The sequence below is a fragment of the Acinonyx jubatus genome, chromosome D1 (assembly GCF_027475565.1).
Source record: "Acinonyx jubatus isolate Ajub_Pintada_27869175 chromosome D1, VMU_Ajub_asm_v1.0, whole genome shotgun sequence".
Classification (NCBI taxonomy): Eukaryota; Metazoa; Chordata; class Mammalia; order Carnivora; family Felidae; genus Acinonyx; species Acinonyx jubatus.
In genome coordinates this window covers 92,502,160-92,518,068 of record NC_069390.1, presented here as the reverse complement: position 1 = coordinate 92,518,068, position 15,909 = coordinate 92,502,160, and the positions used below count along the sequence as shown (strand labels likewise).

The 15,909-nt window shown below is 40.4% G+C and overlaps 1 protein-coding gene across 1 annotated transcript; it reads left to right on the top strand.

Moving 5' to 3' along the window:
* Nucleotides 1–12,463: 12,463 nt before the first annotated feature.
* On the top strand, nucleotides 12,464–13,488 carry LOC106976628 (olfactory receptor 10G9). Its single transcript, XM_015074054.2, has one exon. It carries the CDS (start codon nucleotides 12,473–12,475, stop codon nucleotides 13,391–13,393), a length of 921 nt encoding a protein of 306 aa, XP_014929540.2. The 5' UTR covers nucleotides 12,464–12,472; the 3' UTR covers nucleotides 13,394–13,488.
* Nucleotides 13,489–15,909: the final 2,421 nt, after the last annotated feature.

Below are 15,909 nucleotides of genomic sequence, written 5' to 3'. Positions count from 1 at the left end.
ATTGAGAGCTGGCTTAGATTCCCATCCCAAACGAGGAATTACAATCTCTCCTGCATCCATATCAACTCACCTTTTAAATTTAGTTTTTAAATTTGGTTCTTACACGGAGAAGATGAACTTTCCTGCTAGCTTCAATTCTCTTTTCTACTCTACTTTTTTTTATTGTCTCCCTGCTTCCCTGCCATCTCTATCCTCTTTCATTTTTATAGTTTCTTGTTCTCTCTACACAGAAATAATTTCTCCCCTGGGAAAACAAAAAAATGCCCGCCCTTACCTATTAGAAACGAAAACTGCCACAGTTACGTGGTGTAGACTATTTAGTCAGGATCACATGATATTATCAATATATGATATATTCATCTATGTGATGGGGAAAAAAAAGTAGTCTCCATAAGCAGTCTTGGGGAAAAGGACATTAGAACCCATATACTAGCTTTCTCTGGCCATTTCAAACCCTGTATGAGCTGAACTAGGCTTAAGGTAGACCCTGAAGCTCATCTGGGTCAGAAAACTGAGAGGTGAACTTCTTTGGTGAGTAGAGTATAAAGGTCCTTCCCTCCCCACCATGTATGTGTAACGCACATGCCCTTAGGAGATCTTGGCTGTCTTCTGTTTTCCCAAAACCTCTCACATACTTTTAATAAATATGTATGTCAGAAGAATTTCCATTACTACACCTCTGCCTCCCTTCTGGAGTCTTCTCTTCTGAAGGCCACCACCTGGCTGTGAATCTGCTATGAGGTCATGGTCTGTCGCTTGCTTCAGCTTCTTCTTGCTCTTTGCTGTTTCCTGTGGAAGCACCTTTTTGAGCTGCACAGATTCCCTGGGCTCCTCTGACATGCCCCGACTTGGTTTTGTCACTGTGTTTTTTTCTGTGCAGTTCTCTGGGCTCATCCCTCCTCTGCGTAGCCTTTTTGAAAGTGTTGGCAGCGATGTCCCTGGGCTTTGATCTCTGGAGTCTCAACTTTCTGTCAAGCAGCTTCTTCCTTCCTTCCTGTAGTCCCCATGGGGTAGGGGTTGGGCTGACATCACTTCTGCTTCATCCTTCAGGGGCAATTAACTTGCATGAAAACAAGTTGCAGTGGGCTTTGTTAACAGCAAAATGTTTGCTAAGTCTATTCCAGGAAGTTGACCTAGTTGCTAGTAGTGTCTCTGTAGCTTGGGATTCTGCTACGAGCACACTTGATTAGGAGTCAGGAAGGATCACTCCTTCTATTTCTCACCTCTAAATTGGAGATAATGTTGCCTTATCTGTTTATCCCATAAAGATGTGGGGATGGAATCTGAAAGAACTTTAAAGCCAAAGATGCTACATGAATGCCATATGTTAATTACTTACACGTGCCCTTTGAATTTCACTCAGATTGAAAAAGTACATCTCTAGGAGAGGCAACACTGTTTCAGGCAGAAATGTCTTGATCACCCAATATGCAAATAAGCTAGATGGAGTATAAAATTTTGGCAATCCCTTAAAAGTCAAACACACTTAGATTAGACCAGGAAGGACTTTTAGAGAAATGATCTAGAGCACACCCCCGTATACACTTAAAAACTGAATTCTAAAGAGAATAAGGACTCTTTCCAAGGTGAGATTGTACTGTGTAGGTAGTAGATAAAAATCCCCTACAAGTCTAGGTAGATCTATGATAAAGAATCCCCCATGTGTGAGAATAGAGGAGCTTTAGTTCTGGAATAGTGCTGGGCAAACTATAGATCAATAAATATCTGTTGTAAAAGTTTTTGTTTTTTTAGTATGTTTTAATTATTTACTTTGAACCACTGTTGGTGTGCAAATTTTAAGTAATGTGTTGTGAGACACCACTTTGCACTTGGTCTATTTTTTGCACGAGCCATTCTCCATTTTAAAAATTACATAAACTCAAGGGCGCCTGGGTGGCTCAGTCGGTTGGGCGTCTGACTTCAGCTCAGGTCATGATCTCACGGTTCATGGGTTCGAGACCCGCCTTGGGCTCTGTGCTGACAGCTCAGAGCCTGAAGCCTGCTTCGGATTCTGTGTCTCCCTCTCTCTCTGTTCCTCCCCCACTCATGCTCTGTCTCTCTCTTAAAAAATAAATAAACATTAAAAAAAATTTAAAAATTACATAAAATCAGTATCAGGTATTTCAGCTTGTACTTATTAGTACCTTTTCCTATTATGAGGATACGATTTCCTACTTTTCCTATACTTCTTCATGATACAGATTTTAAGTCAGATTTGGGGTTCTGCTAAGAGAGAATTCTGCATATAGAAAGAAGGTGGAAGGAATTTAGGACTCCAAACACTTCTTCGTCCCCCTGTCAAAGGGGACTTTTTAAGTTCTGTGATATTCCTGGTAGGAATAAATAGTTACATAGAATAATACGAGGCAAAAGAATACTTGATCGCAAATTGGGGCTTTGGTTCTAAATTCTGGTGTGGATCCTTGGCCTTGGAACGTCAGGAAAGATATTTAATGTGTATTAGGGAGCCTACGTGGTGGTTTTTGCACTCCACAACTCCTTTTCTTCACAACTGATTTTCTTTATGGATGGGGTCATGGAAGATCTCTGCAGGGGAGAGGGGGGGGTGGTGGCAAATTCTAATGTAAGTAACAACTTATGGGGAGGTTCTAAGAAGTTGGAATCTGCATATTTTCTTTGTTTTAATAATTGGTTTAAAGTTTATTTTTATTTATTTGGAGAAAGAGATAGAAAGCGAGCAGGGGAGGGGCAGAGAGAGAGAGGGAGACAGAATCCCAAGTAGGCTCCACACCATCAGCGCACGTCCTGACGTGGGGCTTGAACTCAGGAACCATGAGGTCATGACCCGAGCCGAAATTAAGAGTTGGACGCTTAACCCACTGAGCCACCCAGGCGCCTCTCTCCTGAAACTTCTGTGATTCCTTTCCTTGATTTTCTTTTGTAAGCTTACCAAATATGTGTTCATTCCTATTTTGAACTTTGTATCAGTGGAATCATCCAGCAGTATTCTTACCTAAAAATGATGCTTTTGAGACTCACTGATTTTCATGACTTGCTTTATTTGCCTTTTTCTTCTTACTTCTGTGGTATTTCTTTTATGAACAAAGCACATTTTTCTTCTCTCTCTCCGTTCACACTCTTCTCTTTCCAAACAGCACTTGAGTTGTGAATATTTTTTTTTCTACACGTAAGCAGAGCTGTATATGTGATAGGAAACACATATGTACAAATCTATGTAGGTCCCTGGAGAGGCACTGCTGGGCCACACAGTATACAGATTTGTAACTGTATTGAAAATCTAGCATTCATACCAATATTCATGTTAACTAGGAGAGTGAGAGGGCTCTTGCAGTCCACATTCTTGCTAGTACTTGGTATAGACACAGTTGTCACATTAAAAAAAAATCCTTATTTAATTTTGAGAGGGGGGGAAGGGTCGGCGGGGGACAGGGGGTCTGAAGCAGGCTCTGTGCTGACAGCGGTGAGCCCGATGTGGGACTCGAACTCATGAACCGTGAGATCATTACCTGAGCAGAAGCCAGAGGCTTAACTGACTGGTCCACCCAGGTGCCCCACCGTTGACACATTTTAAAATCTAATCTTGAAAGTATGAAATTATATGTTATCGTAGCTTTAACATGCATTTCCCTGATTACTAAGGAGGTTGAGCATGCTTTCCTTGTTTTTTTTTTCAACCTTTCTAATTTTCCATTTTTCTGGAAAGCCGATGTGCCTTTTGCCTATTATATTTATTTGTATTTATTTTTACTTCTTGCTGTATATATTTTTCTGTATTACAACTACTAATACTTTTTATTTTCTCTTTAGTTTATGTATAGTATTTTCTCTTAAGATGTAATTTACCCCTTCTCTGTCTTTAGGATGTTTTCGATAATTCAACCATAACAAAATTAAGAATTTTTACTTAGTTCTTGTGTCTTTTTTTAAGTGTTTATCTAAATTCCAGTTAGTTAATAAACAGTGTAATGTTGGTTACTAAACAGTGTAATGTTGGTTTCAGATGTACAATTTAGTGATTCATCACTTATGTACAACACACGGCACTTATCACAAGTGCCCTTCTTATTCCCCATCACCTTACTATCCAGCAGTTTCATTACTAGGTATTTACCCAAAGAATACAAAAAAATACTAATCCGAGGGGAAACATGCACATTGATGTTTATGGTAGCATTATCTATAATAGCTAACTTGTGGAAAGAGCCCTAATGTCCGTTGACTGGTGAGTGGAAAAAAGAAGAGGTGGAATAAATATATACAAAATTTATACTTATATAAATTTATAGATAAATTTATAAATAAATAAATAAGTAAGTAAATAAATAAATAAATATATTCAGCCATAAAAAAGAATGATATTTTTGTGTCTTTTAAAAAGAATTTTTTCGGGGCGCCTGGGTGGCGCAGTCGGTTAAGCGTCCGACTTCAGCCAGGTCACGATCTTGCGGTCCGTGAGTTCGAGCCCCGCGTCGGGCTCTGGGCTGATGGCTCAGAGCCTGGAGCCTGTTTCCGATTCTGTGTCTCCCTCTCTCTCTGCCCCTCCCCCGTTCATGCTGTGTCTCTCTCTGTCCCAAAAATAAATAAACGTTGAAAAAAAAATTTTTTTTTAAAAAAAGAATTTTTTCTACACCATGAATTTATTTATTCCAAGTTAACTTTTATCAGGGGACAGGTACTGTTTTGGATCACGGTTATTGGGTAACAATTTAACTTTAGTGGCTGTGCACCCACAGACTCAGAGGCTACTTTGTCGGTTTTCTATATGGGTAACATCGTGCCAATAGGAGCTGGTGAGTGAGAAATAGAAGATAAAATCCAGATGCCCTGCAAATTTATCTGTGTACCACACCGTGAGAGGAAAACCTATGGAAACAAACTGCCACGTCAGTGACATTTCTGGACATCTAGTTGCCTTGGGGTGAGTTAGGCTAGTCTACAAAATCTGTTCCAGTTTTGACAGTTTTGACAACGTTCAGGAATGTCAGCTTGTACTGTGCTCACTTTTTTATTTCATGTTACTCCGGAAGTACCGAATAGGTAGTTCAAAGGCTCTGTATGATGTACTGACATAGGATGAAGGATATGAGTTCCCTGGTGTTCTTATTTCCACCTGGAGGGTTTCATTTTCTTGACACATTGCATGATGAATAATATTTGGCGTGTCATACAATACAAAATTGTGGAATTACTGGCTTTTCCCCCCCTGCTGAAAAAATATTTGCACTAACGCATAGGGCAGTAAGTTTCTACTTTGCCTTCTTCCTCAGACAGTGAATCTCGATAATTCTAAGGAATGCCTCTGCATATAACAACAGTCAGAGGTAAAAATTAATCATAAACGACTGCAGCATTAATTGGCAAGATCAATACCTGTTCGTGTCTTGCAGAAATAACGGTGTGATTCACCCCATTGGCGGCATTGACATTCTGAATTTCCTGATAAGAAAATGTGTTGAAGAAGACAGAAGTCCTAATGTTAGCTACTACCTCACAGTCAGTTGCAAAGTAAGTCTGGTACCTTCTACATGTATTTCTACAATGCTTTTGTGTGTGTTTATTTCCATGTTTTACTTTCCTCCCCTTTATTTTTATATTATATTATTACTCCATTATTATATTTAAGACATATTCGTGGTGATTTTACCATTTTGCCCATAGGGCACACCACGTTGAGTTAGGATTGCCTCAGACCAGAGTTGGAACTGACATCACTCAGAGATTTCAGATTTGGATTTGGATGAAATAAATGGTGATATATCAAAATGGCTCCCTCTGTGAAGGGAGTGACCTTAGGAATACAGTTGCACTGTATTAAGTGCTGACATTGTGTGTGTGTAAAAAGGAAGGGAAGGAGGTACACAAATGGCGTGTGGTCAGTGTGGTGGACAGTCATGGATCTTTTCTGGAATACTTACTTGTTCATATGTTTTGGCTGTGTGTCATTTAAACTCTCTTCCTGGAAGTGGGCCTGCATTTTGCTATAGAAACAGAAATACTAGAGGCTTTCCCATTCCTTCTAGCAGATATGGAACATGGACATGGGATGTAGACTTGGCCAATGAGATATATCAACCTAGAGTTGGGTCAGAAGCAAGGACAACAAAAGGCACGTACAAGAGAGGATGATTCAGATGATGGGCGTGACAGGATTAGCAACGTAGAATTTTGAAAGGCAGGGCGACAGCATCCCACAGTGTGTCAAGGGGTTTACATCTATGGTGATGGTAAGGTCCTGTGGACGAACCCCCCATGGAAATGTCAGTGGACTGTCATCACATATTTATTAGGTATGAATTTGAAATAATTCTGCCTGGCCTTCCTGTCTCTTGTTCCACTTTCAAGTTTGATTCTTTGGCTTTCTAGGCATGTGTTACATGAGTGTGGGTGGGGAGGAGAATGTGTTTTAATGTAAAATATTATTATAAATTCATAAATTTATATAAATATAAATTTTTGTTTAGCTTGCCTTTTTTACTTAAAATATATAATGTTGACATCCCTACAGGTCAGTAGATTAAGATCCAATTCTTTTATTTTCTGTTTTTTTTAATGTTTATTTATTTTTGAGAGACAGAGGGAGAGCACACACACAAAAGTGGGGGAGGGGCAGAGAGAGACGGAGACAGAGGATCCAAAGCAGTCTCTGTGCTGACAGCAGAGAGCCCAATGTGGGGCTTGAACCTTTGAACTGGGACATCGTGACTGGAGCAGAAGTCGGACGCTCAACTGACTGAGCTGCCCAAGTGCCCCTATTTTCTGTTTTTTATGAAGATAATAATGAATATGACTTTAAAGTAATTAGATTACATCAGATATGCCATATTATTATTCTTATTTTTAATTTTTGTGTGTGTTTTTCAACAAACTCTCAACTTCTCAACTCCAGATTAATAACCTCACTTATATCCTTCCACTCCCTTCTGCATGTCCCTGTATTATACAATGTGATTATTTGCTTTACCAAAGCATCATGCTGCTAACCGTACTCTGTGCCTCATGTTCCCCCTCCCCATTGAAAATGTCCCTGGCAAGTTCCTCACAGTTAACTGGTGTGGTTGAAATTCAGTCTTTTAGTAGCTGCTTAATGTTTCATGATGCAGCATTATCATGATTTATTCTCTTTTAGGGATATTTTGGTTTTCAATTGTGTCACCACTACAAACCATGTATCAACACACATGTTTGAATAAAGACCCTTATATACTGGTGCTTTCATAATCATGAATAGACTCCTGGAGTGGAATTACTAGAATTAAGAGTATATATAATCTTAAATTCAGTAACTACTGTCGTATTGCTTTCCTAAAGAAGGTACTATAATTATACAGATTTGTGCCAACTCTATGCGTAATGAAGCTTTTTCTTTTGTCTGAGCCAGCAGTAGATGTTAATGTTAGTAACTTGAATTCGCTATCTTAATTTGTAAAAGTTCAGACAAACCAATAAGAAAAAGACTATTACCTTAAAAGAAAGAAATCAATAAAGTTCAAGAAAAGCTAATTTACAAAAGAAGATACACTTCAATATACCGTGTGTTTACACATGCTTATAGAGACAATAAAAGTTATGATAGCAATGCAATCTATTAGTTACAAAAGTGGGAAATAGTTACATATCCTTAGGTATTTCCTTGGCAAAGTCACTCTAAAACTTGAAACAATAAAAAAAGTTTAGAAATTGATATATTTTAAACACACCTCAAAAAGATAGTGGAAGAGAGAGTTGCATTCAGATGGAGAGTGAAGGGACAGGTGGTGACCATTTATGGATTCTGGACAATTTTAAGTTGAGAGTCAGCAATTGTGTGTTTATCTGCATCACTATTGAGGGGAAAAGTTAAATGGGTCCTCTTCCCTTCCTCTTAAGTATAAATGCTAGTTTCAGAGAGACATGAACTCATCTCAGGAGGGTTCAAAAAGCAAACACAGTGGGAAATATATTAAAAACAATTGTTAAAAACCTTTGATTAGTTTCTTGTTTTTCAGCTCATCAAGGGAACCTGAAGACCCAAGAGGAGTCCCCGCCCCAGTTAAGTCCCTACCCATCTAGCCTTGTTAGTTTCCATTCCCTGTGCTTGAACCAGTTGGGTCCTTGAATAGAAACGAGCCACTCTTTCTCACCAAGGAATCACAGGTACCTCTGTTCTTTGAGTAATGGCTTGCAAACTACTTCCTTGACACAGATAGTGAAAAACTTGAAGAAAAAGCACAGGTGAGTTTTGTACTGAAATGAATCACATACTGTAAGGTGAGTTCTTAAAAAAGCAGATTTCTCTTAGTCTCCCTGCCTTCCCTTGTGAACTTCTGCTGAGAGATAAGATGCTTGGGGATGGTTAGACAACCCTCTACATTGGATTATCAAGTCTCACTTTGTCACAATCTCTATGTCTCTCTGTCTCTCTGTTTCCCCTTTCCCTGTCTGTCTCTCTCTACACACACAAACAATTACTAATTAAAGGCCTACAAATAGGAACCAAATTGCTGCAGCATGGACGAAAAGTCAATATTGACACCTCTAATCGAGAGTCATGCCTTAAATCTCAGGCTACTCTGCAATTCACCTGATGAAAAGGTTCATATTTCATCTAATCTGAATGTGGAGTTACCCAGGTTACGTGATCCCACTGGTAAAGTAGAAGTGTCAGATCTATTAGTACCATTTTTTGAATTCTGATATCCATATAGATGATTATGATAATTCTGTCACTGTTATTTATTCTTTTTTTTTAATGTTTATTTATTTTTGAGACAATGCGAGAGACAGAGTGCAAGCAGCGGAGGGGCAGACAGAGGGAGACACAGAATCTGAAGCGGGCTCCAGGCTCCGAGCTGTCAGCCCAGAGCCTGATGCAGGGCTCCAACTCATGAACCGCGAGATCATGACCTGAGCCGAAGTCGGACGCTTCACCGACTGAGCCACTCAGGCGCCCTGTTATTTATTCTTTTATTTGAAAACTATGTTTCCAAGTTTGTTTTGTGTGTATGGTTGACACACAGTGTCACAGTGTTTTCAGGTGGACAACATCAGGATTCGGCTTCTCTATACTTTGTGCTATGTTCACAAGTGCGGCTACCACCTGTCATCATACAACACTATTACAATACCATCGACCATATTTTATTTTATTCCCATGACTTATTCATTCCATACCTGGAAGCTTGAACCTCCCTCCCACTCCCACTCTCGTTCATCCACGAAAATTATAGCTTTGATGTAGCTTAAGCCACGTTGTCTAGACACAGGATACGTTTTGTCTAAACTTTACTGAGAACAGAGATCCTGGCTTCTTTCATATGGTAAAGCCAGTTTCATAGTCTTTTAAAAAATGTTTATTTATTTATTTATTTTTATTTTTAAATGTTTATTTATTTTTGAGAGAGAGAGAGAGAGAGAGAAAGAGAGAGAAGCAGAGTGCGAGTGGGAGAGGGGCAGGGAGAGAGGGAGACACAGAATTCGAAGCAGGCTCCAGACTTCGAGCTATCAGCACAGAGCCCAACATGGGGCTTGAACCCACAACTGTGAGATCATGATCTCAGCCAAAGTTGGACGCTTAACCAACTGAGCCACCCAGGTGCCCCTAGTTATTTATTTTTGGGAGAGGGAGAGAAAGCAAGAGAGAGAGTGAGTGAGCAGGGGATGGGCAGAGAGAGAGAGAAGGAGACAGAGAATCTGAATCAGGTTCCAGGCCATCAGCACAGAGCCTAATGTGAGGCTCAAACTCACCAACCATGAGATCATGACCTGAGCTGAAGTCAGACGCGTAGCTGACTGAGCCACCCAGGTGTCCCTCCTAGTCTTTTCTGAAGAATGATTGAAAATAATCCTGAACTCAACACTAATTTGGGCTAAATAAAAAACATCATTCATGCCTCATTTCTCATTGTATAGAATCCCAACTTTTCTTGACATCAAGCTGACATATCATTTCCTCTGGCGTTGGTTCTGTTCTTCCTCTTTCAGGTAGTCGTTCTTAAGTAAGAATCATATACTTGATGGAGATGTCTTCTCTTATAAGGGTGTTGCCTGAATTTATGGGTATGAGGAGTGGAAGATGGAGAGAGGGATATTATCTCTAACAAAACCAAATTAGAAAATATCTGGATATTTAGGATGAAAGGATATATGTTAGAAAACTGCCAGTGGCAAAAGACATGAACAGACACTTTTCCAAAGAAGACATCCAGATGGCTAAGAGACACATGAAAAAATGCTCAACATCACTCATCATTAGAGAAATACAAATCAAAACCACAGTGAGATACCACCTCACACTTGTCAGAATGGCTAAAATGAAAACTCAGGAAACAACAGATGTTGGCGAGGATGTGGAAAGAGGGGAATATTTTTGAACTGTTTGTGGGAATGCAAACTAGTATAGCCACTGTGGAGGACAGTCGAGGTTCCTCAAAAAATTGAAAATAGAGCTACCCTATGACCCAACAATTGCACTACCAGGCATTTATCCAAAAGATACAAAAATGCTGATTTGAAGGAGGATGTGTATCCCAAAGTTTATACTTGATCTTAGCCAAAAGGCCGAGAAGCGATTGTGTATCCCAAAGTTTAAAGGAGTACCATCAACAATAACCAAATTATGGGAAAAGCCCAAATGTCCATCGACTGATGAATGAATTAAGAAGATGTGGTATATACATACAGTGGAATATTACTCAGTGATGAAAAAGAATGAAATCTGGCCATTTGCAACAACGTGGATGGAACTAAAGTGTATTATGCTAAGAGAAATAAGTCGGTCAGAGAAAGACAAATATCCTATGATTTCACTCATATGTGAAATTTAAGAAACAAAACAGATGAACATAGGGGAAAGGAAGGAAAAATAAGATAAAAATAGAGAGGGAGGCAAACCATAAGAAACGTTTAAATACAGAGAACAAACTGAGGGTTGATGGAGAGAAGTGGGGTGGAGGATGGACTAAATGGGTGATGAGCGTTAAGGAGGACACTTGTTGGGGTGAGCACTGGGAGTTATATGTAAGTGATGAATCACTAAATTCTACTCCTGAAACCATTATTGCACTACATGTTAACTAACTTGGATTTAAATTTAAAAAAAAGAAAAAGAAAAATAAAATTGCCAGTGGATTCTGTTTGGGAGAACACATATGAATTTTATCTTCTTAGAGCCTCATAAAGGATCGTCTAGTGTGAGAGAAGTGTTGAGCCAGCAGTGTACAAGGCTTGGTGCCTTCTGGATCGTGTGGAAGATTGTAGGGATGTCCATGTCATGGAGTTGAGTTTCTCAGTCTCCTCTGAGGAAAGTCCCTTTGCAAGCAGGTGATGGTGGTAGTGAGACACCAGTCCCAATACCAGCGATGAAATGTTCCTTAAAGATCTAGTTTTGAAATTGAGAAATCTCTACAGTAGCAAGAGAATTTAATTCTCCCTCCTATTCCTCCCTCTTGATAGATAGATAGATGATAGATAGATAGAGATAGGTAATTCTGCATTACAAGGCAACAATGTTGTATGATGCATTATCATTTTTTGAGCAGGTATCAAATGTCAGACACTTTATTAATGACTTCGCATCTATTGTCTTATTTAATACTTGTAATTTCTCAGCTGGGATTACTATTGCCAGATTACCTATAAGGATCCCAGAGATTTGTTCGGCCATACCGAACGTAGATTTTGAAGCATGCACTGCTATCAGTGTTAAATTCTTGGTTCTTTAAGTTTCCCCATGGACTCTGGGGAGAAAACAGAATCCCGAAAGGCTCCCCAGATTGCTGTCCCCTGTGTACATTCCCTGCTAAATTGCCTCCCTTTGAGTGTGGGTGAGACCCAAGGCTGTGATGGCATATCACTCTTGATGCATTCTGTTATCTCACACTTTTGTCACAGCAAACTCAAGAGAACTTCTACTGGCTTTGAAGAAGTAAGCTGCCAGGGAGTTATCAGATGGCCAGGTAGTTAGGACTTGAGGTTGGACTCTAAGGCTGAGAGTAATGATCCCTGCTAATGGGCATCAGGAAAGACAGAGACCTCAGTCCTAAATGTGCAAGGAACAGAATTCTGCCAACAACCTCCATAAGCTTGGAAGCGGATCCCAAGCCTCTCATGAGATTCCAGACTCAGCTGACATCTCGATTTCAACCTTGAGCAGAACACCCCACTCACCTGACTAAAACACTGTAAGAATGGACATTTGCATTGTTTTGTGCTACTAAATGGGTGGTCATTTATGAAACATAAATAGAGATTGATACAATGGGTTTCTCTGACTTTCTACTGCATACATCTGTGTGCACCTTCCTTTGTGTGTGTGTGGGGGGGAGAGAGGATGATGATGGATCATTCTATCATTTTTACCAAATAAGTTTTGTAACAGGCAAAGTTGAGGTTAACTTTAGGATGATCTACTATGGATGATGCAGTTGCCACATGAAAATGGGTTTTTAGTTTTCAATGAAATGCTGGGTGCTTTCTCTCTATTCTTTAGGGAGAGGTGCCAAAGGCGTGGAAAATGAGAAACATGAGCGTAGTGACAACGTTCATCCTCACGGGTCTTCCCCATGCACCAGCACTGGACATCCCCCTCTTCGGAATCTTCTTGGTGATTTATGTACTCACTGTGGTGGGGAACCTCCTCATCCTGCTGGTGATCACGGTGGATTCCCACCTCCACACTCCCATGTACTATTTCCTGGCCAACTTGTCCTTCATCGACATGTGGTTCTCCACCATCACTGTGCCCAAAATGCTGATGACCTTGATCTCCCCGGGAGGCGGGGCCATCTCCTTTCACAGCTGTGTGGCCCAGCTCTACTCCTTTCACTTCCTGGGGAGCACCGAGTGTTTCCTCTACACAGTCATGTCCTATGACCGCTACCTGGCCATCAGTGAGCCGCTCAGGTATGCCAGCCTGATGGGTGGGAGAGCGTGTGCCCTCCTGGCCACCACCACGTGGCTCAGCGGCTCTCTGCACTCTGCTGTCCAGACCACACTGACCTTCCGCTTGCCCTACTGTGGGCCCAGCCAGATCCAGCATTATTTCTGTGACGGACCACCCATCCTCAGACTGGCCTGTGCAGACACATCCATGAACGAGAGGGTGATCTTTGTCAACATCGGGGTAGTGGCTTCGGGCTGCTTTCTCCTGATAGTGGGGTCCTATGTGTCCATCGTCTGTTCCATCCTGAAGATCCGCACCTCCGAGGGGAGGTGCAGAGCCTTTCAGACCTGTACCTCCCACTGCATTGTGGTCCTTTGTTTCTTTGTTCCCTGTGTTTTTGTTTACCTGAGGCCAGGCTCCAAGGATGCTGTGGACGGGATTGTGGCAGTTTTCTACACTGTGCTGACTCCCCTTCTAAACCCTGTGGTGTACACCCTGAGGAACAAGGAAGTGAAGAAAGCTCTATTGAAGCTTAAAGACAAAGTAACATAGTCTCAGAGAAAATAAACACTGGAAAGTAGATGTGCCTGTTGAAAAAAGTAGTAGTATAATTTAGTCATCACCATGAAATTTATTACATGTGTAGCTCAGTGTTAAATGTTGTCCAAAACCATCTACTCAGCAATATTTGTTTCATGGATTTGTCTGAGGAATTTTCAAAAATCACAATTAAATTTTTGTTTATGATGAACTTGCTTAAATTTTGATCTATCAATGCATGTCTCTGTAAAAGGTTTACCTTTTTTTCCATTTCATTGAGATACAATCCATATACCATTGTTTTTGCCTTCTTAAAAAAAGTTAAGTATTCTGGTTGGATGTTGGACACACAGGGTTGCATTAGGTCACATGCCTAAGTCTATAATATGCTTTTTTTTTTTTTTTTGCTGAAGTCTTCTGTACACAACAATTTACAATCCTGGGCATACCATTCAAGGACAGCAACAAATATCAGCATCACTTACTCATGGTTGCAAGGGTGCAACTAACTGCTTTCTCAGTCTTGTTAGTGGCTGTGTGTGTGTGTGTGTGTGTGTGGTGTGAGGGTGTCCCAGTGTGACCACCCCTCTTCCTGGTACATCACAACCGTGCTAACCATGCCCATACGACAAGAGTTCTAAGCTCAGAGCAGCTCATTGTCTCCCTAGGCGGGTCTGCCAGGACAGGCTGTGATGCTGACGTGCTCTTCTCAGTGACTGCGAACAGTCTTCACCTTGTGAGAGCCCTGCAGTTTCCCTGGTTGGGTGAGGCAGATGAGGATGAAGTTAAGGGCAGAAACCACTCGTCTCCGTCACATACTCTGACCTTGAATTCCTGTGCTAGCTGACCAGATAGTATTGGATAGCAGATAGATCAAACCATTTGATGCTGGATTCTTTTACTGCAGCTGGTGGCTGCTGGTCATCTGCCCAGGTAGCTGCCTCTCCTACCATCCTAGGGTCTTGTAAATTTAGCTGCACCAAACTACAAACTGCTTTAGGACAGGAGCACCCCACATTGCAGGCTGGGGCCAGTGATGTTTCCAGTGTAAAAGGTAGAAAAGTGAAAATATACTTAAGGAACGTGTCATCACATACTTGTGGGCTTATTCATACATATAATGGATGAAATGCTGTATTTGCATCTAAACAAAAACAAATATTGGCTCACATGAGTTTGGAAATAATTTTATGCTCTGTACCTCAATTTTCTATCTCAAAAAAAAAAGACTCTCTCGGGGAACCTGGGTGGCTCAGTTGGTTAAGTGTCTGACTCTTGATTTCAGCTCAGGTCATAATCTCATGGTTCATGGGATCATCAAGCACAGAGTTGAGCTCTGTGCTGATAACGTGGAGCCTGTTTGGGATTCTCTCTCCCTCTCTCTCTCTGAGCCTTCCCATGGGTGCTCTCTCTCTCAAATAAAATTAACATAATAATAATAAAGACTTCAAAATACTGTTATGAGGATTAAATGAGATTAAATAGAAGTGGCTTGAGTGACACTGATTCATAATAAATTCTTTTTTTAAGTGTTTATTTATTTATTTATTTATTTTGAAAGAGAGAGGGCGGGGGAAGGGAATTGAGAGAGAGAAAGAGAGAGAGAGAGAGAGAGAGAGAGAGAGAGGGAATCCCAAGCAGGCTCCATGCTGTCAGCGCAGAGGCTGATGTGGGCTCAATCTCACGAACCGTGAAATCATGACCTGAGCCAAAATCAAGAGTGGGACACTTAACCAACCGAGCCACCCAGGTACTCCTGATTCATTACAAAATCTTAACTAAAGTCCTCAAATTCAATCCTGGGGCCACCAGCCAGATAGCGTGATTCTCAGAATTATTCTCTACACAAATCGTTTTCATGATTCCCAGCCACTGAAATAGTATTTTTGAAGACGCATGAATGTTACTTTCGTTAAGTCACCTTAAATTACACATAATAAATTACTGTAGCTAATTGTGGACAATTTAATCATTCTGATTAATTAACTATTTTCATAAATGTGGTTCTCCTATGTTTACTATTTTCAAGGAATTTAACTGTAGGAAAATACTTAAAGGGTTAAAATTATAATAAATGAAAAAATATATATAATAAATGAAATTATTCTGGAATAATTCAGAGGCAGAAACAGTAAACAATATTGACCTTGGGATATACTAGATACTTCATAAATTAATCATTTAATTTATTAAATGAACTCTATTGATGTGGGAAACAAAGGCAGAAATTGCAGATAAAATTAAATTTCTGTATAACCTGCAGCCCATTGACAAATACTTGAGGCAGACAGAGTAAAACACTTCTCCAGAACTCCCTACTGTCTTGATGCTAATTCTTTGCTAGAGGGACAAACAGCCTTAGCTTGACAATATCTGGGCTTCCAGGATCCTATGAGTCTTCTTTAGCATATGCAAATCTTACTGGAAACTTCCCCTGGACTTTACTTCCCCCAACTCCATAGTATATAACCAGTGTCTCCTGATGGTCTCTGGGCAGCTCTTTCTGACCACGGGTCCTGTCCCTGTGC